At 33.1% G+C, this 17,908-nt stretch overlaps 1 protein-coding gene and 1 long non-coding RNA gene across 17 annotated transcripts in view; one reads left to right on the forward strand and one right to left on the reverse strand.

The window, feature by feature from the left end:
- Positions 1 to 17,908, forward strand: part of LOC148600104 (uncharacterized) — a 319,707-nt gene that overhangs the window by 300,235 nt on the left and 1,564 nt on the right. For 14 of the 16 annotated variants that reach the window (XR_015917729.1, XR_015917734.1, XR_015917730.1 and 11 more), the window contains 3 exons: positions 1,094 to 1,453; positions 8,406 to 8,536; positions 8,821 to 11,997. Coding sequence is in view for 1 of the 16 variants with exons in the window: in XM_088557470.1 (XP_088413596.1) it covers positions 1,094 to 1,252; positions 8,406 to 8,411 (165 nt within the window). In the remaining 15 variants the exon portion in view is untranslated. Of the gene's footprint in view, positions 1 to 1,093; positions 1,454 to 8,405; positions 8,537 to 8,820; positions 11,998 to 17,908 lie in introns of those variants that run through there. The other 2 variants (XR_015917737.1, XM_088557470.1) reach the window with 2 other exon arrangements.
- Positions 9,216 to 17,861, reverse strand: LOC148600115 (uncharacterized). The gene is made up of 2 exons (XR_015917745.1): positions 14,141 to 17,861; positions 9,216 to 9,671 (listed from the first exon to the last, which is right to left on the reverse strand). It is a non-coding gene; the product is annotated as an uncharacterized LOC148600115 (long non-coding RNA).

Genomic DNA, 17,908 nt, shown 5'->3' on the forward strand with positions numbered 1-17,908 from the left:
TTTTTTCTATGTTTCTTTCATGATCATTCATCAGTTGGTATAAAATCATCGAACATCGACATCTCAAATCAAGGCTAAATTTCTGTTTCAATTCTTTATTTTCCATCTTTGTTTTACCATGGAACATGGTCTCACTAAACTCGGCACGTAATCCTGTACGAAACTGATGTTGGCTCAGGTGCACCGGGTCAGCAAGTCTCTGCACTTCCCACAAAGGTACCAAGGCTTGGATAGCATCTTCAACTCCTTGCGCCGACCTGGCATCTCCATCAGTAGTAGCATACCGAATTAAAATACCCTGTAGTGCTAGTTGGCTTCCTACATCCTTTCCCATCTCATATTCTGACACTGGTGCCAATCTTTTGTGAGATGCAGTACATCCTTCATGGCCTCCGGGACAAACTACTTCAAAACCAAACCCTCGTAACCATGCTCCCTTCCAACATAATAGATTTTGGGACACTGCAACAATTATGTATTTTCTGTCTGTGTTTTGCTCTGTCCCCAACATCTGTGACTGAGAAGCGTTAAGCCCTGGTTTTTTTTCGGCTTGAGCAGCTTGAACCAGGATATCGACCATCTAGTGTAAAATCTACAAGATTTTCAGGCTTTCCCTTACTTCTGTTATCAGCTTTTACTAGTTCTGTTTTCTCCTTCATGTTGTCTATATTCAGGTCTATCATCTCCTTTGCTACTCTGTCTGAATTTCTCTGCATGCTACTTCTGCTAGGTGGTGGAACATTCAAACGGGCCAAAATCTCTTGTGTCTTCCTGTTTCCTATTGGACTGTCTATCCCCACTGATGCCAATCCAACATTTGAATTTGAAGGATTCGGTCCCGGCTTGTTGTTTTCAATTTCTCTGTAGAGCTTCACTACTTCATTGGACACAAACCAACAGTTCTTGCATTTAAGTTTGCACATAGCACCACAACCCCATTTCTTAATGGTATGGGATTCCATCTGAGGCTTCTTGCAGGTACGTAGAGTTAGTCTGTGTTGCTCGTATGCTGAGTTAAACAGAGCAAACATCTGTGCTTCATAATGATGCAAGAATTTGAACTTAATGTTGTCTATGTCTCGTCTATTTTCAGGTGATGTGGTCGCAATATCATCTTCTGAGAATTATCAACAGCAGGATCATCATTATTTCCAAACTGGGAACAGCTGTCAGTGCCAATGGTATGCGGTTCTTCTGTATCAGCTTCAACATGCTTATTGTCTTGTTGGTGACCTTGCAAATTCATTCGGATGTAAGTTTTTGAATTATCTTCATCTGATGAAACTGCATTCTTAGACAATTTCTACCATGGAGTATGACTTTTCTTGTACCATCCAGCATCCTTAGGTGTAGACCTCCTCTTTAGACCAGTTTTACCTTTGTTGTGTGGAGGATTGCCAGGAGCAAACATCTTGGAATATTTTTGCAGTCAGTTTTGGCAACAAATTTTGATGTGAGTTTTGCTTTTAAATGGCTCGATGATTTACTTTTCAGTTCTTTTGCTAATTTAGATTGTATTTTTTTTATGCTGTTTGAAATTTTCTTAGTGGTTTTATTAAAAACATGTTCTTGATTTGCCTTCCTGAATTTTATTTCCAAAAAATAAATAATTTTGGCATTTTTTTTTAACTTTTTTCAACATTTTTCTGTCTAAATGTAACAAAATGTGATAAAACTATCTTTTTTTAAAAAAATAAATACATAAAGAAAAAGTCAATTTCTTTTCATTTTGTCATTTTATGCAAACTAAAAAAAAATAGTTGTGAACTTCTAAAACCTGAGCCTTTGAATATTTGGTCAAATCAGCTGTTGTAAAAAATATTTATTTACACAGGGGATAATCATTTTGTCCCCATTTTGTGAATTGTTTCTGATTTTTGTATCATTTCTTTATTTTATTATTACAATTTTATATTTTTTTTATATCAAAGAAGTACTTTAAAAATTGCTTTTATTTGTTGTAAATGTGTTTTTTTTTCATATTTTTACCATATTAAGAATTAGATAATTCATACTTATTTTCTGATAAGTGTTTCTGTTAAAGCAACTTTTATTACTGATAACATAATTATCTAAGAATAATTACCACTTTAGTTTTTGAGAAAATCTTTGTTTACAAAAAAGTTAAGAGAAGTTTTTAAATAAGTGGTCATTTTCAGATTTTTGCTTTTTTCTAGTATAAGAAGGTGGTTAAGCAAGGCTCACAGTGGGTGTGTTGGAATCCAATTTGCCGGATCAAAAGTTGTTGGATTTAACCGAAACTTGTCAGAATGATGGCATATATATCAAAATTGTCAAAAAACTTCTTTATTTTGAATTGCAGAACTTGACTGCAACTTATAAGAGAGGTCACATTTTTGTAAAACATGCTATTTTTATATGTTTTGGGGGTTTATTTCTTAGAATTCTTGGCAAAAAAAAAACTATTTCTTTTCTCATTGTTTTGCATTTCTGTCCAAAAATGGGTTTCTATGGGATTTTCAATATAAAACACATAATTGCTTATGGCATCAGGGTAAAATTGGGCAAATGAGCTAATTATTGTCTCATTTTGAGTTTTTTGCATACACAGTGTTATAATAATAGCAAATAAACACTATTCATCAGCAGTAGACAGGGTAAAGGTAAAAATTTTAACATTTAGAATTTGTTTTTAACCTGCGGCAAAGGTCATTTGGCAAAATCACAGTGTTAGTCAATTGTCTCAACCTCTTGGAATACTCCCTTGCACTGCGTTGGTATGGAATTCTGGATTATGGGAGGGAAATGTCTTAAAAATGTAAAAACAACCATGATTTCCCATTCTTTTACATATATTTTGAATAAATGTGCCACTTAAACCCCTACTGAGGTGACAAAAAACACTTATTTTGGAGCCGATCATACACTAAAAAGCCTAAAAGCAGAAAAAAACCTGACTTGATATGAAAAAGAAACATCCAGATGAGTTCATATGTACCACATAAGCATCAAAACATGCATTTTAAAATATCTTTTCACTATTTTGTGGCTGTAGGGGTAAAATCTTAGTATAAACAGCATATTTACCAAAACCCGCAGTTTTACAACCCTGGTCCTGGCTTGATTTTAATTACCCCATCTGACAGTTTACTGTAAAGCATTGCCTCTGGTTGTTTTTAAAGTACATTTAATGTGTCTATAGCACTTTGGAAGTAAGTTTGGGTTGATTCATTCTTTTTAGCTTCTAAAAATGAGTTTTAATATAAGTACTCCTGCATTATGTGAAAATGCTCTAACACTGCAGTGTCATGTATGAAAACACATATTTTTGACTTAAATCAGATGAAAAGCTGACTAGCTGGTGTTTTCTACTTCAGAAACATGCAATGCAATAGAAATAAAGAAAAAAAGAGACAATCTGTCAAATATTTGAATTGAGGCTATTTAGAGGACACTTCTTCACCCAATCTGCAAAAAGTTGAAGTCACAACATATACCAATAATACAAAATTTGCCATTAATCATTTATTTTTCAACAAATCTCTGTAAAACTTTGCAGTTAGACTTAGAAATGAATAGGCTTTCCACAGATGAAGACTTTACTTGAGTTTCAAAATAAGCCAATCTCATAAGAGAGGTCACATTTTGGTAAAATTGATAAACAATCAAGTTGGCAGAGCCCAATTAATACCTCGTAAAATGAATTAATAAATGATAAACATCTTCAGTGTCACTTGTCACTATGTTTAAAATGCCAATCTAATCGGAAAGTAACGAGAAAACCGAAAGAATAATTTAAAATTGATATCGGATTTTTGATATAAGTGACGCAATGATTTGTGGATGTAAGCAAGGAAAACTAATGGAATTAACTATTAGTGTTAAGTGCTTTGTATAACAATTAATTATAGGGCCAAGTCAATGCAACTGTTATTGAACAGACGCATAATGCCTCAAAGTGACAGTTTGAATTAGAGTCAACTTATATTCATTAGACAGATACGTGAAATGAATAGACAATGTATTTATTGTAATATGAAGTTGTAAACAGGCGCGGCTATTGGAACCATGACATTTTTCCAAAACACAAATCACCGCTTAAAAGACGAATGTCCTAAGCATAGACATTTTGAAAATTAATTTCGGAAAATGTACACTAAAAGAATGATCTGACTGGTTGCGTTTTTTTTTCATATACAATGCACTACATACAGAACTAAATAAAATATCTTTTATTTTTTAAACATTATTTTGTTGTTCATATATTTTTAAAGCGTCATATTTAATGCCTTTAAAATAAGAATCGCGATAGATATATCCCCAACTATAAAGAGACTGAGTTCTTGTAATTGTGTGTGGATTATTATCATTAATACGAAAACATGGAATATACAGTACTTATTTACTTTCTGATGCCAGTACTTTTAATAACATTTGTTTTTTCTAAAACTCAGGTGATTTATGTGTCAAACCTACAAAATTCATTTTTATTCCCATTTTGAAACAGTGACTTATAACATAACCAGTCTCGTTTTAGCATTGCGTTATTGCACTATAAATGATATTGTACAGTGAAACCTCTCTTTACCGAACCCTCTTTGAAAGAGTAATCAAGGGAACCAAGGTTATAGCGGTAATCTAAAGAATGTAATCCAGAGACTAAGACCAGACATGGAAAACAGACATACACAACAAAGAACATAAAGTAACCAAAATCATACATGCAAAGTAACAAAAGCAAATGAGCAAAAGCAAAATGACTCCACTAAAACTGGGAGCATGGACCAGGTGCATCGGTAGGGTAAGCGTCCTCTGCATTTCTAGAAACACCCGCCGAGTTGCTCATAAAAAGTCAAGTCCCGGGTAGACAAATGAGGAAAGGAAAACTATGACCAGTTTTCATGGTGCAGATGGATACACCATAACGATCTATGAGTTCATGATGACGACCATAAAACTTCTGTAGTGATGACTTCAATCTTGTAGCAATATAACCCTGTTCCAGAAGCTATTTGTTAGAGTTCTAGCGCGATACAAAAATTCTGCGTAGTTTCGGCAAGCTCTGGCATAACGTATGAGTTGTGATATGAACACTCCATACGCAGGTGCTGAAGGAGTAATCAAGGGAACCAAGGTTATAGAGGTAATCAAAAGCATGTAATCCAGGGACAAAGACCAGACATGGAAAACAGACATACACAACAAAGAACATAAAGTAACTAAAATCATACATACAAAGTAACAAAAGTAAATGAGTAACTCGGACTCCACTAAAAACTCGGAGCATGGACCAGATGCACCGGTAGGGTAAGCGTCCTATGCTTTTCTAGAAACACCTGCCAAGTTGCTCATAAAAAGTTAAGTCCAGGGTAGACAAACGAGGAAAGGTGAACTATGACCCGTTGAATAAATCAGTTTTCATGGTGCTGATGGATACATCATAACGATCCAGGAGTTCATGATGACGACCATAAAACTTCTGTAGTGATGACTTCAATCTTGTAGCAACATAACCCTGTTCCAGAAGCTATTTGTTAGAGTTCTAACAAAAAGTCTGCGTAATTTCGGCAAGCTCTGGCATAACGTATGAGTTGTGATATGAACACTCCATACGCAGGAGCTGAAGGGATGTTGCCACAGAAGAAAGGAAAGTTTACAATTCTGAATAAAAAGTCATCAAGTTTGTCGTAAAGTTTGGTCAATAGTTTTCCCTTACCATCAATTTCTAATTGTAGGTCAAGATATGAGGCTGACTTCACAGTGTCTGTAGTATCCTTTATCTCAAGTTCTTTTGGGTAGATGCGATGTATCAAATCCCCGAAATTAGGATTGTTTAAAGAGAATACGTCATCTATATAGCGGAAACTGAGATTGAAGGATCTAGCCAAACGATATTCTTTCTTTCTGATCAAATAAGCTATAAGGTCAGCCTCATAAGAGTGAAGAAATAGGTCAGCAAGTAAAGGAGCACAATTTGTTCCCATTGGAATGCCGACCGTTTGTTGAAGAACACGTCCACCACACTGGACAAATATGTTGTCGATTAAAAATTCCAGCATTTTGTAAACATCTTCCTCTGTATATTTGGACGATGATTTGGAATTATTTCTTACAAAGTAAGAGGAATCTCTACCAAGAACTATATATTTGTATCTAGGTGTACCATCTTTTTTGGAAAAACAACGATGTATAATGTTTTTAAGCCGGGATTTTAACTGAGTATGGAGAATAGAAGTATACAGTATTGAAAAATCATAGATTTTAATGCTATTATATTCAGATAATAGTCTTGAACTGATTGTCTCCAAAAGATCTTTCGAATTTTTCAGGATCCATATTGAATTAATACCACTACGGGAGTAACAAGTGTTGTGGTAGGACTGCAGACCCTCTTTGACAGTTGTGAGTATAGAAGTTAAAAGTTTTGAAAGAGGTTTGGTGGTACATTTTGCAGATCCAGCTATGAAACGTTTGTATGGATTCTTGTGGAGTTCAGAAATCCAGTACATTGACGGTAAATCACAATCATCGTCCTTGGTAGAGAGACCAAAAGAGGATATCACAGATTTATGGTTTTCAACAATCTCTTCCGTGGAGAGTGTTGTAGCAGTATAGGTCTTATCACTGCTATTATTTTCTACATCTACCTCTGATTATAAACATTGGATGTAAAACGTTATGCAGACAAAAACAATGTTGTTTTGGGCTTGCTTTGTCTGCTGGTATGACAACATATTTGTCATGTAAAACCTTACAAACAGTACACCTTACTCAGAATTTTACAAATATTTGAAGCCCTTTTCCATCTGCCACTTTTTGCAGATGATGAAAAATTCCTAAACTACATATGTAACTTGACAAAATGATAAATGGCATGAAGTCTAATACATCAAAAAGGGAACCTGAAACTTTTGAGGTCGGACTTCGCTCGCACATACCTGATAAGGCCATTGCCCTCCTCATATTAACTTCTGGGCCTTTGCCTTTCAGTCCTTCTGAATAATTGACTGTCAAGCCAAAACTTATACTCTTGATTTGGACAATGTACTACCCACACTACTTCGACTGTGAGGTACATGTAGCTAAAATAATTATGCCGTCTATCTTTTTGTTGTTGTTGAAAAACATGGCTCCTGAATGTTTACAAAAATGTAGCTGTCTTTGTAAGAATCGTACAAATTCTGTAAAATATGATATACCCCAAAAAGGCTACATATTTTTATTTTTGTTATTAACTTGCTTTATAGGTCTTTATGATGAAATGAATAATTATTCATTCCAATCTGTCTGCTCTTTGTAGATAATCTACATGGAAAATCTAACAGTTTCTATTACATTTTACTGTCAATTACAGAGTTATCTCCCATAACTTTGAATTCTACAGTATATTCTATATAATTTTTATCTCCTTAGAGCATGGGTTATATGAAAAACCACGTTAATAATTGATTTCTGTTAACTATAACACATTAATTAAAATATCAAAAATAAAAATATGTAGGCTTTCCAACCATGCATCACATTTTGCATGGTTCTTATCTGGAGTGCTACTTCATGTTTCACCTTACAGGCGCTTTGTAAAAACTAGATTTAACCAACCATTTATACATGTAATTATTTTGAAATGCCTGAGTATACCAACTCTAAGTCAGGACCATTGCAATGTCAGAGTTTCTTTTAAATTGACTTGATTATGGATTGGAGAAGTGTTTGGTAATTTTGTTGGTACCCTTACTTAATAGGGTATGTAAGTCTCGTCACGTGACTCTGTGATTTTATGAGAATGGGTCCCCATTCAAATGCATGGAGACTTGTCATTAACACATCAATGGGTTCTATACTAAAAGCAAATTTTTTGTGTGTAGAAATACTGATAAAAAATGACAAATACCTTGTTCTAAATTATTAAAATATTATGAAAAGCATAAAATAGAAGATGTTGCATTGTGATTCTGCGGACTGCTTCATTTCGTAAGCAAACACTTACACCTGCAGGACTTAATATAGAAGTTTTCAAAGTAGATGCACACTTATTATGTATATTTGAATGTAAGAATCACTCACCTAATGTATTTTTGCTCCTTTCAATTGATATTTTTTTCTAAAAATAATGTTTTATGCAGTTCTTGAGGATTTTGAGAAAAAACAGTTATTTCCCCTGACATATGGTCACTTAATATCAGATTCATTCATGTTGACCACATTCTTGAAAAGTTTTGGTGCAAATTACTGTTACGATACATATTATAGTTTACGACAAGTCTGGAATAACAATTTTTTATCATACTTTAGTGATATTTCTTTCTGTAAACCTTGAATTGTCCATGACTCAGTCCAAGGCCTAATTTTCATAGCATAAAACATAAGAATTTCATGTATTATGGTAGTATGGTGACAAATTGTACTTTTTTCATGTAATAAATACAATATTCTGTTTTATATAGGTATAAGCAATCAATAATAGATGTCAATTGCCAGGTTTTAGAGGTTTTACTGAACAAAGTGCCCTGCCGCAGCACCACAGCCATATGTATTTGAACACTTGATTTGAAAATAACTTTCTTAGAAGATTCATGTTAGTATTTTTATTTGTTAGCATACACTGCACAATCATATTGTGTAGTTAGAATGCTGATTTTATCCTTTACCAGAAAAAAAACTGCATTTTAGTTGAAAATATCTGTTTTTCAATACCTAATTTCCCTCGGCCAATAGCGAAAAATGGATAAAAGAAGCTAATTTTAGAGATTTTCGTGTATTAGAGCTATGTTTCTGTCAAACTAATGATGAAACAATGTTGTATTTTGTTCATCTTTCATTATTTATGGAATGAACAGCATTGAATTTATTTTTTTTCAGGAGGGAAAAAAGCTGTCTTGCATGATGTGCACAGTGATTCTAATATGCCCTGGCAAGGATCAAAACAATGTACCAGAGCTCTGTAACTTTTTATTTGTGTCATAAAATGGATGTACTTAGTGAAAAAACACTTTTCCTGTTTGTTCATTCAGATGAGTGGAGGTACAGGGAAAAGAGTAATATTTATCTCCCTGCATTAGGTTGACCAATCATGTACCCTATTCAGATGAAGGCACGAAACCACAATTAATTTTCCCACTGTCTTCTTTATAGCCTTTCTGTAATTTAAGTAATTCCACCAGTACAATTCAATTCAGATTTTCAGGGATGTTAATTTGAACCTTCCAACAACTGATATAAAAAAATATAAAAAAAAATTACCATTATTTTTTCAATTTATATGCATAAACACAGAGATACCCTAAAAATGACCCAAAATGGCTTCCGGATGTCACAAACTTGACCTTTTTTTACCTCACCAAATCACAACCTAAATGTCAAATTTCTCATTTCAACACATCTACTAAAATAATTTCATTATTCCTTTTCCATTTGAGCACAAAAAGTATGAGAAATTCTGAAAGGAAGTGTTTCTAAAAATTTTTTGAAAAATCCCCTATTATTATAGGAACTATATTCGTATACAACGAAAAGCTAAGGGCAGATAATTGTGGTCTCGTACCTATTAGGTGCGCTAAAGTTGAAATATTGTAATAAAAAAAACCATTTTCTGTTATTTCATCATATTTCCAATCATTCTGCAAAGTTTCGATCAATTCGGTCCATTATCATGTCCACAAACCAGCTTCAAAGACAGCTACCCAAAACTGTTTTCGGCTCTTCTTTCTTATCTGAAAAATTCAAAAAGTTAGATATGACCACTTTTATCAATATTGCAATAACAGTTTTACTTTTTGAGATATTTTCACCAACTAAAGTGTTTTTTTCTCTTGGATAATTATAGTATTTTAATTACAAATTTTCTTTTATCAAAATAGTTTTAAAGTGGTTTAATTTTTTTTCAAATTCCAAATATGGAAAAAAATAGAATTGAATCAAATGAAGCTAAAATTAAAAATACTTCTACTTCATTAAAAAAAATAGAAAAAAATATTATAAATTATTTTAATAATTCAGAAAACAGCCCCAATTTACAGATTCTTGATAAGTTGAAAAGTATTTGTGTAAATAATTATTTTCTACAGGTGCCGATATGACCAATCATCTAAAGGCTCAGGGTTGCAAACTCATACATAAAGTTCTTTAGATAAGAACATTTTTGAAGATAAGACGGGTGACGGGTTCTGGATCCCTGTCATCTGTTGAAATGTTTGTTAATGGTCTGGGAAACTTAGAGAGCACGGATCTGTCTGTAAATTTATACCTAACAGAGCTCCATGGTATGGAAGGTGGTGGGAGCGTCTTATCGGATTGACTAAGAACTCACTGAAGAAAACATTAGGATGGGCAATTATAGACTATATTATGTTACATACTATCGTAACAGAAATCGAATGCACCTTAAATGACAGACCATTAAATAACATGTCAACAGATGACAAGTATCCAGAATCCGTCATCCCGTCTCATCTTCTAACGTAGATCAAGGACACTACCATACCTGTCAAAGGACCTTTGTGAGAGCTCACCAAAATCGTTAACTGTTTTTAGTGCTGTGAAACGAACATTAAGCCAGACAGAAATCATTGAACATTTTCAAACTAGATGTAAAAGAGATTGATCGAGAAAAGGGTTACCAAAAAGTGATTTCAAATGGACTACAAATATTCTATATTATTTCATGAACTTTACATTTTGCAAAGTGTTTTAAGAAAGTTTTATTTTCTTTTAATGCGAAACATTTGTTTTTTTTCATTGTGTGTTATTGATCAGTAACGACTTTCAATTAGACCTAGGAAAGGGACACAACTCTTAAAAATCATTGGAACGTTTGTATGCAGCATTTGACATCAATCTTATGAAAGCATCTGATTTACATGGATTCATTTCATTTTACTTCAAACGAAAGCTTGAGAAACTTCGATGAAATTGAATATGATACAAACATATTACTGATTTCATGAGTTATGCCCTTACCCTAGGACCGCCTCCTTAAACGCTGTGGCCAATTAACGCGATTACCAAACACAAAGCTTTGGGAATAAAAGAGCTGACACCGTATTTCCACTAATATTCCCCGGATATGATTTATAGTTTACTAAAATATTACTAAACGGGACTCTTTTTTAACGACACATTGAAACTGAAAACACATTCTCTTAAAAAAAATAATGTTTTTGAACAGTCTAGAAGAAGGTGTTTTGAGTATGAATAAATGGTATACATATACATGTACTACTCTGGTGTTATCTCGAATATGTACACATGTACATGTATGAAATATTGTATTTTTAGTCTGTTCCGTTGGGGTTCTTATCTTAGAGTTAGATCAATACGCACAAATATTTCACTGATTGTTTAAAAATTTTATTTTTAGGAATCCAGTACATAGACGGAAAATCACTATCATAATCTTTAGTAGAGAGATTAAAAGAGGATAGCACGAATTATATTTTTGTACTATAGGACTTGTAGTATAGGACTTATTACTGCTAATACTTTCTACGTCTTTCTCTGATAATAAACATTTGATGTTATCCGTTTTAAAGACAAACCAAACAATGTTATTTTGGGCTTTTTCTGCTGGAACGACAAAATATTTTTTTTTTATTCAATGTTTTTTGCTACATCGGGTTTGTGAAAATTGTTGTTGCATTGACACTCATTGACCTATTTGAAACTTTCAAAATTAAAGACCTCACGGCCTTTACCCACTCTGTTGCATAATTAATGTTTTCATGTTCTTGTTTTATCCATTTTCTTATGTAGTCTTCCACGGCACCCATTAGAATTTTAAAGTTATAATTTCAACTCATGGAGCGTGGTTCTCGGTACTTGCGGCATTTAGAAAGGACCTTACGCAGAGATTCGTTATCGATGATTTTTAAATCTCCCGTAACGACGTAACCTTATGAATCATATTCAAATGGAAAATTTTTGCATTCTCTGCTTTTCTAGAAACACCCGGTCTAAATAGTTTGGTTCTAATGTGATGCAGTCCAAGAGGTTTTTGTATGAAAAGAAGAAGACCATCTACGGGGACATCCTGCATCTTCGGTGAAGTATAATTCCTCTCTTTCCCCGCGAAAGCTTTAACTTAGGACAGAACTGTTCGTATAGTGGTATTGTTTTTTTCAAGAATACGAACTCTCATGCAGAGGATCAACTGATCCTGTTGAATAAAACAGTTCATAAAAAATGAAAATTAGCCTATTAATCTTTAAGGTAGGAAATCTACAAAGAAAAAAAACCATTTCTTGTGTGATTATATCAATACATTGTCATCGAAATTATCAAAACTGGATGAAAATTTATAATTTATATCTATTTAGAATTGTTTTGTTACTTTTGCTAGTATGATAATTTGTTTTAAAACCTCAAATATTGGGATAAAAAGTCAATTTCTACTATTTCTCTGCTTGATTATCTGTCATATACTTGACACGAAATGCAAATCAATATCTTCAATTTTGTTAAAATGGAAAATTATCAATAAAATGTTTAAAATTACATAAAACAGGAAAGAATATTTAAGTTCTTAGTACCGTTGATAAGTGCGAGCATTTCACTTTTTGATGAAAACCTCAAAATTGGATGATAGCTATAGAATGAGAGAATTTAGACCCATTTTCTTACTTTTTGCTGATTCATCAAAATATTGTTTGAAACCTCAAAATATGGGTACATTTTTTTGTATCAGTTAGTTAGCATACTTTTGACTTTAAATGCAAAAAAATGGGCGTAAAAGCAGTGAAACATCATAAAAGTTTGCTAGTAGAAGGTTTAAATAAGAAAATATACCCTAAATTGTTGAAAAACATATATAAAGAAAGAGAAATACAGCAATTCTAAGTATCATTAATGAATGCAAGCACTTTGCTTTCTTGCGAACACCTCAAAATCGGTTGCAAAGCTATAAAATGAATTTTAGTGTGATAACTCAAACAGTTTCAGAGTTTGTTTGACATAAAAAAAAAAACATAAGTGCTTAAAACTTTCTTTCAAAACACATTTGAATATGTTTACTCATATCAAATTTAAATAATTATTCTTAAATAAATTTGAGATTCAATTTGATACATTAGGAAATGTTTGATCATTGTGAAGGTATTTTTCGACGAAGGCTGTATTTTATTTAATCATTATTTTTACTCAGAAGAATCTCGTGCAGCAAACTTATCATTTCGATCATTCGGGGTAAACAAAATGTATTGCTAATTTAATAAATTACGCCGCTATCGCGGCGATCTTATTAAAATTTAATTGTCGCAACTCGGGACCCTTAATAATACAATTTAACGTAATTATATCCTGACTTTTCCGCAATTTTAGTACGAAAGCAATTCTTTTAGAGCCAGCTCTACGAAAACTGTCAAAAGACCCTTTCTACTACTAAAGCTAGCTCTACAAACAGTTCTAGTTTTGCTAGACTTGTCAGAAAAGCTGACTCTAGAGCTGTCATGGAACTATTATCAATCTGCCATAGAACTGTTCTGATGACAGCTCGAGGACAATTTTTGTGAGAGGTCAAAACTGATCTCATCTGTATTTTCAAGAATAACTTACTTTCAAACCCAACTGAAATCAACCAAATCAAATCAAATCAAAAACGATAACTCTTACAAAATGCCAAATTCACACACAATTTATATATTTTTCATTACGAAAATGTAACATCCAAATAGAAAACAATGTTGTCAATTCGATTCCGCGTGCCTTTGGTGTGTGTTTGCTTGCTATATTTTTTTCTAGTTAAGTGTCAGTATCTGAAAGAATCAGGCAGAGGATGGAACATGGCTTGAAAAATAAATCACCATTTCGACAGATTAATTTCACTATGTTCACAATCAGAAACAAAAAAAAGGACAAGATTTTGAGTTTCAATTTCAGTGAAATTCACCAAAAATGAACATATCAAGGGCAGATTACTCTGTTGAAAACCTAATTTTTTTTTACAGCCTTTTGAAAAAATTCTGAACAAAGCCAGTGATGCAGAGATCAAATAATGGTCTTTTCAAATTGAGAAAGCATCATTGAGTGAAATTATAAAGTTAGATCGGTGGGGTTTTGACATGCATGTATCTGTTTTGTTTTCATTTTGTCTTATTCTTACAAAGTTTTACAATTAATAGTAGACTCAATGTATCATGCTTGCTTTGGGTGCGAAGTATAATATTGATATATTTCTTAGCCTACTTACACCAATAACTTTATACTTGGTTTCCACCGCTTCTTAACAAGTCAAGTGACCCGTAGAAAATGACGAATAGTTTACTCAGATTTAGAATAATGTGTCCGGATTAGGGGTCCTGCCTAAATGTAGTAAAACAACAAACTTCGCATACTGTGTCAGACTTCTACATTGCACGAATGTTAAATTGATCAAACTCATTTGTTCCAAAATGCATTTAATATCTGTCATTGAACGTGAAATCTCCTTTTCAACCATCGATTTACAAGTAAATGAATCCAGTAAATGAATAATGTGACAATTACAGTTAAGGTGCAACAAAAAATACTTTCTTATGATTTCATAATGATTATGATTTGAATCGAGCAACATATGATTTAGATATGCATATGTGGCCGTTTTTGCTATGTACAATTGAAAACGAAAAACAATGATTCATCGTAAGATGACACTTTATTTAGATGCATCATGATGTCAGAACATAATGTGCTAGAGTTACAACTTTCTAAGTAACTACAGCCTGGTACATTCGTTTCCAAAACAAGTTTTCATAAGAATTATTTTGACCACAACGAATTTCTTCGTCAACTTCCAGACAGGTAATATTGTTCCATATCTTCATCAAAGAAACAGGCATTCGTGAAACGGAGAGCTTGTCCAGCAGGATTACAACCAACATATCCCTATTTTCTTGGAACATTTTCATCCTCGCCATCTCAAGTTCAAATTCACACCAGGTGCTCTCAAGAAAAGCATGACTTACCACGATTATTGTCTTTCTGCTCTCTGATATTGCATCCATTATATTGTCCATTATAAGTTTACCAATGGCGAAATCTCTGTCATGAAGACATACTTTTAAATCGTTTTCTACTTCCAGAAAGTTTATCAGGGTTCCACATATCCATTCTTTGTCTGTTTGGCAATAGGCAATAAATGCATCGTATCTAAATTCATTACATTCCCCTGCCATTGCTGTATAATGACGGTATTTCCGGCGTATACTCAGATACCAAAAATGAATTGTGATTCTATATTTGTATGCTATTATGGTTGCACTAAAAATCAAGATAAAAATGACTCCAAGTATAATAGAAATATTCAGCCATGTTTTACTCAGGCACATATGTTTGATGCGGTTTAAGTGGTCATAAACATATTTTGTCGTTTTTCTAGTATTGTCAACAAACTTACATGAATAATTCCCTTCTTGATCTAGCTTGACTTCTGTGTTTTGAAGCCATTCGATAAAATCGAGAGAATCACAATTACAAACAAAAGGATTACCACTAAGGGAAAGGTGCAAAGTATTGCCACTTTTTAGTACATAATCGTCCATATGGTTCATGTCTTCCTTTTCTACAGATGCTAGCTGATTATTTACTAGACTCAATATATTTAGTTTCCTAAACTTTTCCACATTAAATGGTAGTTGAGATAGTTTGTTATTTGATAAGTCCAATGAAACCAAAGATTCATATTGAGATTGAAACATTTGTTTGTGTAGAAACTCGAATGTATTGTCAGAAAAGTCGATTATTTCTAAATTGGTAAGGTTTTCTAAAAATATTCCAGTAATGTCACCTTTCAAGCCAACACCTAAAAATGTATTTCTGCAAACAAATCTTCTCAAATTTGAAAAATTACGTATCATGTTTAGATCAAGGCTGCTGCAGTTAAAATCCGAAATAATAAGTGTTTTCAAAGAAGGTAGACCACGAAAATGTCCACGACAATTTTTAAACTTGATTCCAGCTACATTTACATATTCTACATTGTTGCCATTCGTGAAGTTTATATTTGCTAAACGATTATTTCTTCCACCAAAGTATGACACGTCTATATGTTGCAGTTTAATTGGTAAGTTGAACACAAACGTAGTATCCTCACCTACAACAATTTCACGCCAATGTTTTCTCAATCTTGCTGTTGACCAAACGATCCGTTTTGTCCGTATGGTAGCTTGGTTTGACAAGTCGAGCCATCTTAAATTAGTTAGAAGTGTTAATTCAAAAATTATGCTTCTTTCACCTGCTATTGCATTTTCTTTTAATATCAGTTTTTCTAAACAATTCCTGTGTTTCATCAAAATTATCGCCCTTGATTCGATAACACTTATTTGATTTCGTGTTAAATCAACTTCCCTAACGCACACATTCCCTAGCAAAGAGAATGTGGAAGCAGTCAAAACATCAGTTTGTCCTGTTGAAATGAAATTTGCTGCAAAATTAATCGATGTTATGTTTTTATCTACAAATGGAACCAGCACATTTAACAGCTTCGATACACGAATATTAAGATTCCATTCAATGTCAATGTCTTTCAAAACGTTAAGTGGCTTCAATGCGCCCGTCTCTATTTGACTAATTTTGCAGTGTAACGACAAAGTTGTAATGGGATTGTTTTCAAATACACTAAATGTGTCGTTCAGTAGTTTGGTTATAATACAAGGTTGGAATTGAATTTTGTTTAGTTTTTTGAGAGATTTGAATCCATACCCAAATTTTATGTCATTAATTCCATTAATGACCAATGATTCAAGATTTGGTAGATGCTGTAAAGCACCTTCGGGATACGAATTGAAGAAATTATCTCCCATATTCAGATTTCGCAAAGATGGAGTTGGTTTGAAAATTGTGCTTGGCAATGGGAAACAACCCAGGCAATTATCGCTGAGGTTTAAATCCTCAAGTTTGTATAGTCTATAGAATCCACTTGATCCTATGACTGATATCTTTGAGGAGTAAAGCTGAAGCTGTCGAATATTGCTGAGGCTCCTAAATGAAAAGTTACGAAGAATTTCGAATTTATTCCCAGACAGATCAAGATGTGTTGTGTCGTTCGGAATCTTATCTCTTGGTACATTTTCGAAATCTGCGTTTCTGCAATCTGTAAAGACGTAATTTCCGGTTCTTGTAGTGTTACATTTATGTTTAAGCACATTAACACACGGATGGAGGAGCATTAACACATATATCAATAATAGCATGACTAAACGGAAGTGAATATTGTTTTTTTTTCAAAAGTATATGATATTTCCACTGGTAAAACTCTATTGAATATTTCTCAGTCCATTACATGCACATTTTTTAGTACCTTGATCAACTATCCATATCTCAAACATACATTGTTATTTGCTTAAAATGTCCTCAATGTGTATGAACGTATTTTTGTAAACAATTCAAATCAGATACAGGCTCACACAAGAATCAGGTAGAAGATGATAAGTCCATGTTTTGTCAGTTTTCTCAACGGTATAAATACAACAAGACAGCTTCATTTTAGACTTGAAAACGAATTAAAGTACAGGAACGAGAGAAGCAAACAATTCACATACCGTGATCTGTAGTAAAAGAAATAGGGGAATGTATTCTTCACCGGTATTTATCATAATCATTTGAACTATTTTTACTATCAGCTTCCCAATTAGCAATACGACTTTTAATGCTATTTTTATCAGTAAGATAGTTTTTTCCAAAAGATCTTAAATGGCTTAAAAATGATGAAAATTAAATAATCGACTTCTTCTAAGTTCCTTACATGATTTTTTAGTCAGGCAATATCAACATATCACTCTTCAATTCTCAACATAACATTCAAGTGATATTTGAAAAAAATGATTTCCCTGTATTAGACTTAATGAGGCATTCACACAGTTCGTTTCAAGTTTCTGGCTTGTACAAAATGTTGCATATATTATAATGGTTTGTAATACAAAAACAGGCCATTACCTCGTTCCATCGTCGTTTCGAATATAGGTAGAATATCACGAATAAC

Source organism: Perna viridis, chromosome 13 (assembly GCF_037379345.1).
Source record: "Perna viridis isolate PV_CMFRI_1.1 ecotype Kerala chromosome 13, ASM3737934v1, whole genome shotgun sequence".
In the NCBI taxonomy this organism is placed as follows: Eukaryota; Metazoa; Mollusca; class Bivalvia; order Mytilida; family Mytilidae; genus Perna; species Perna viridis.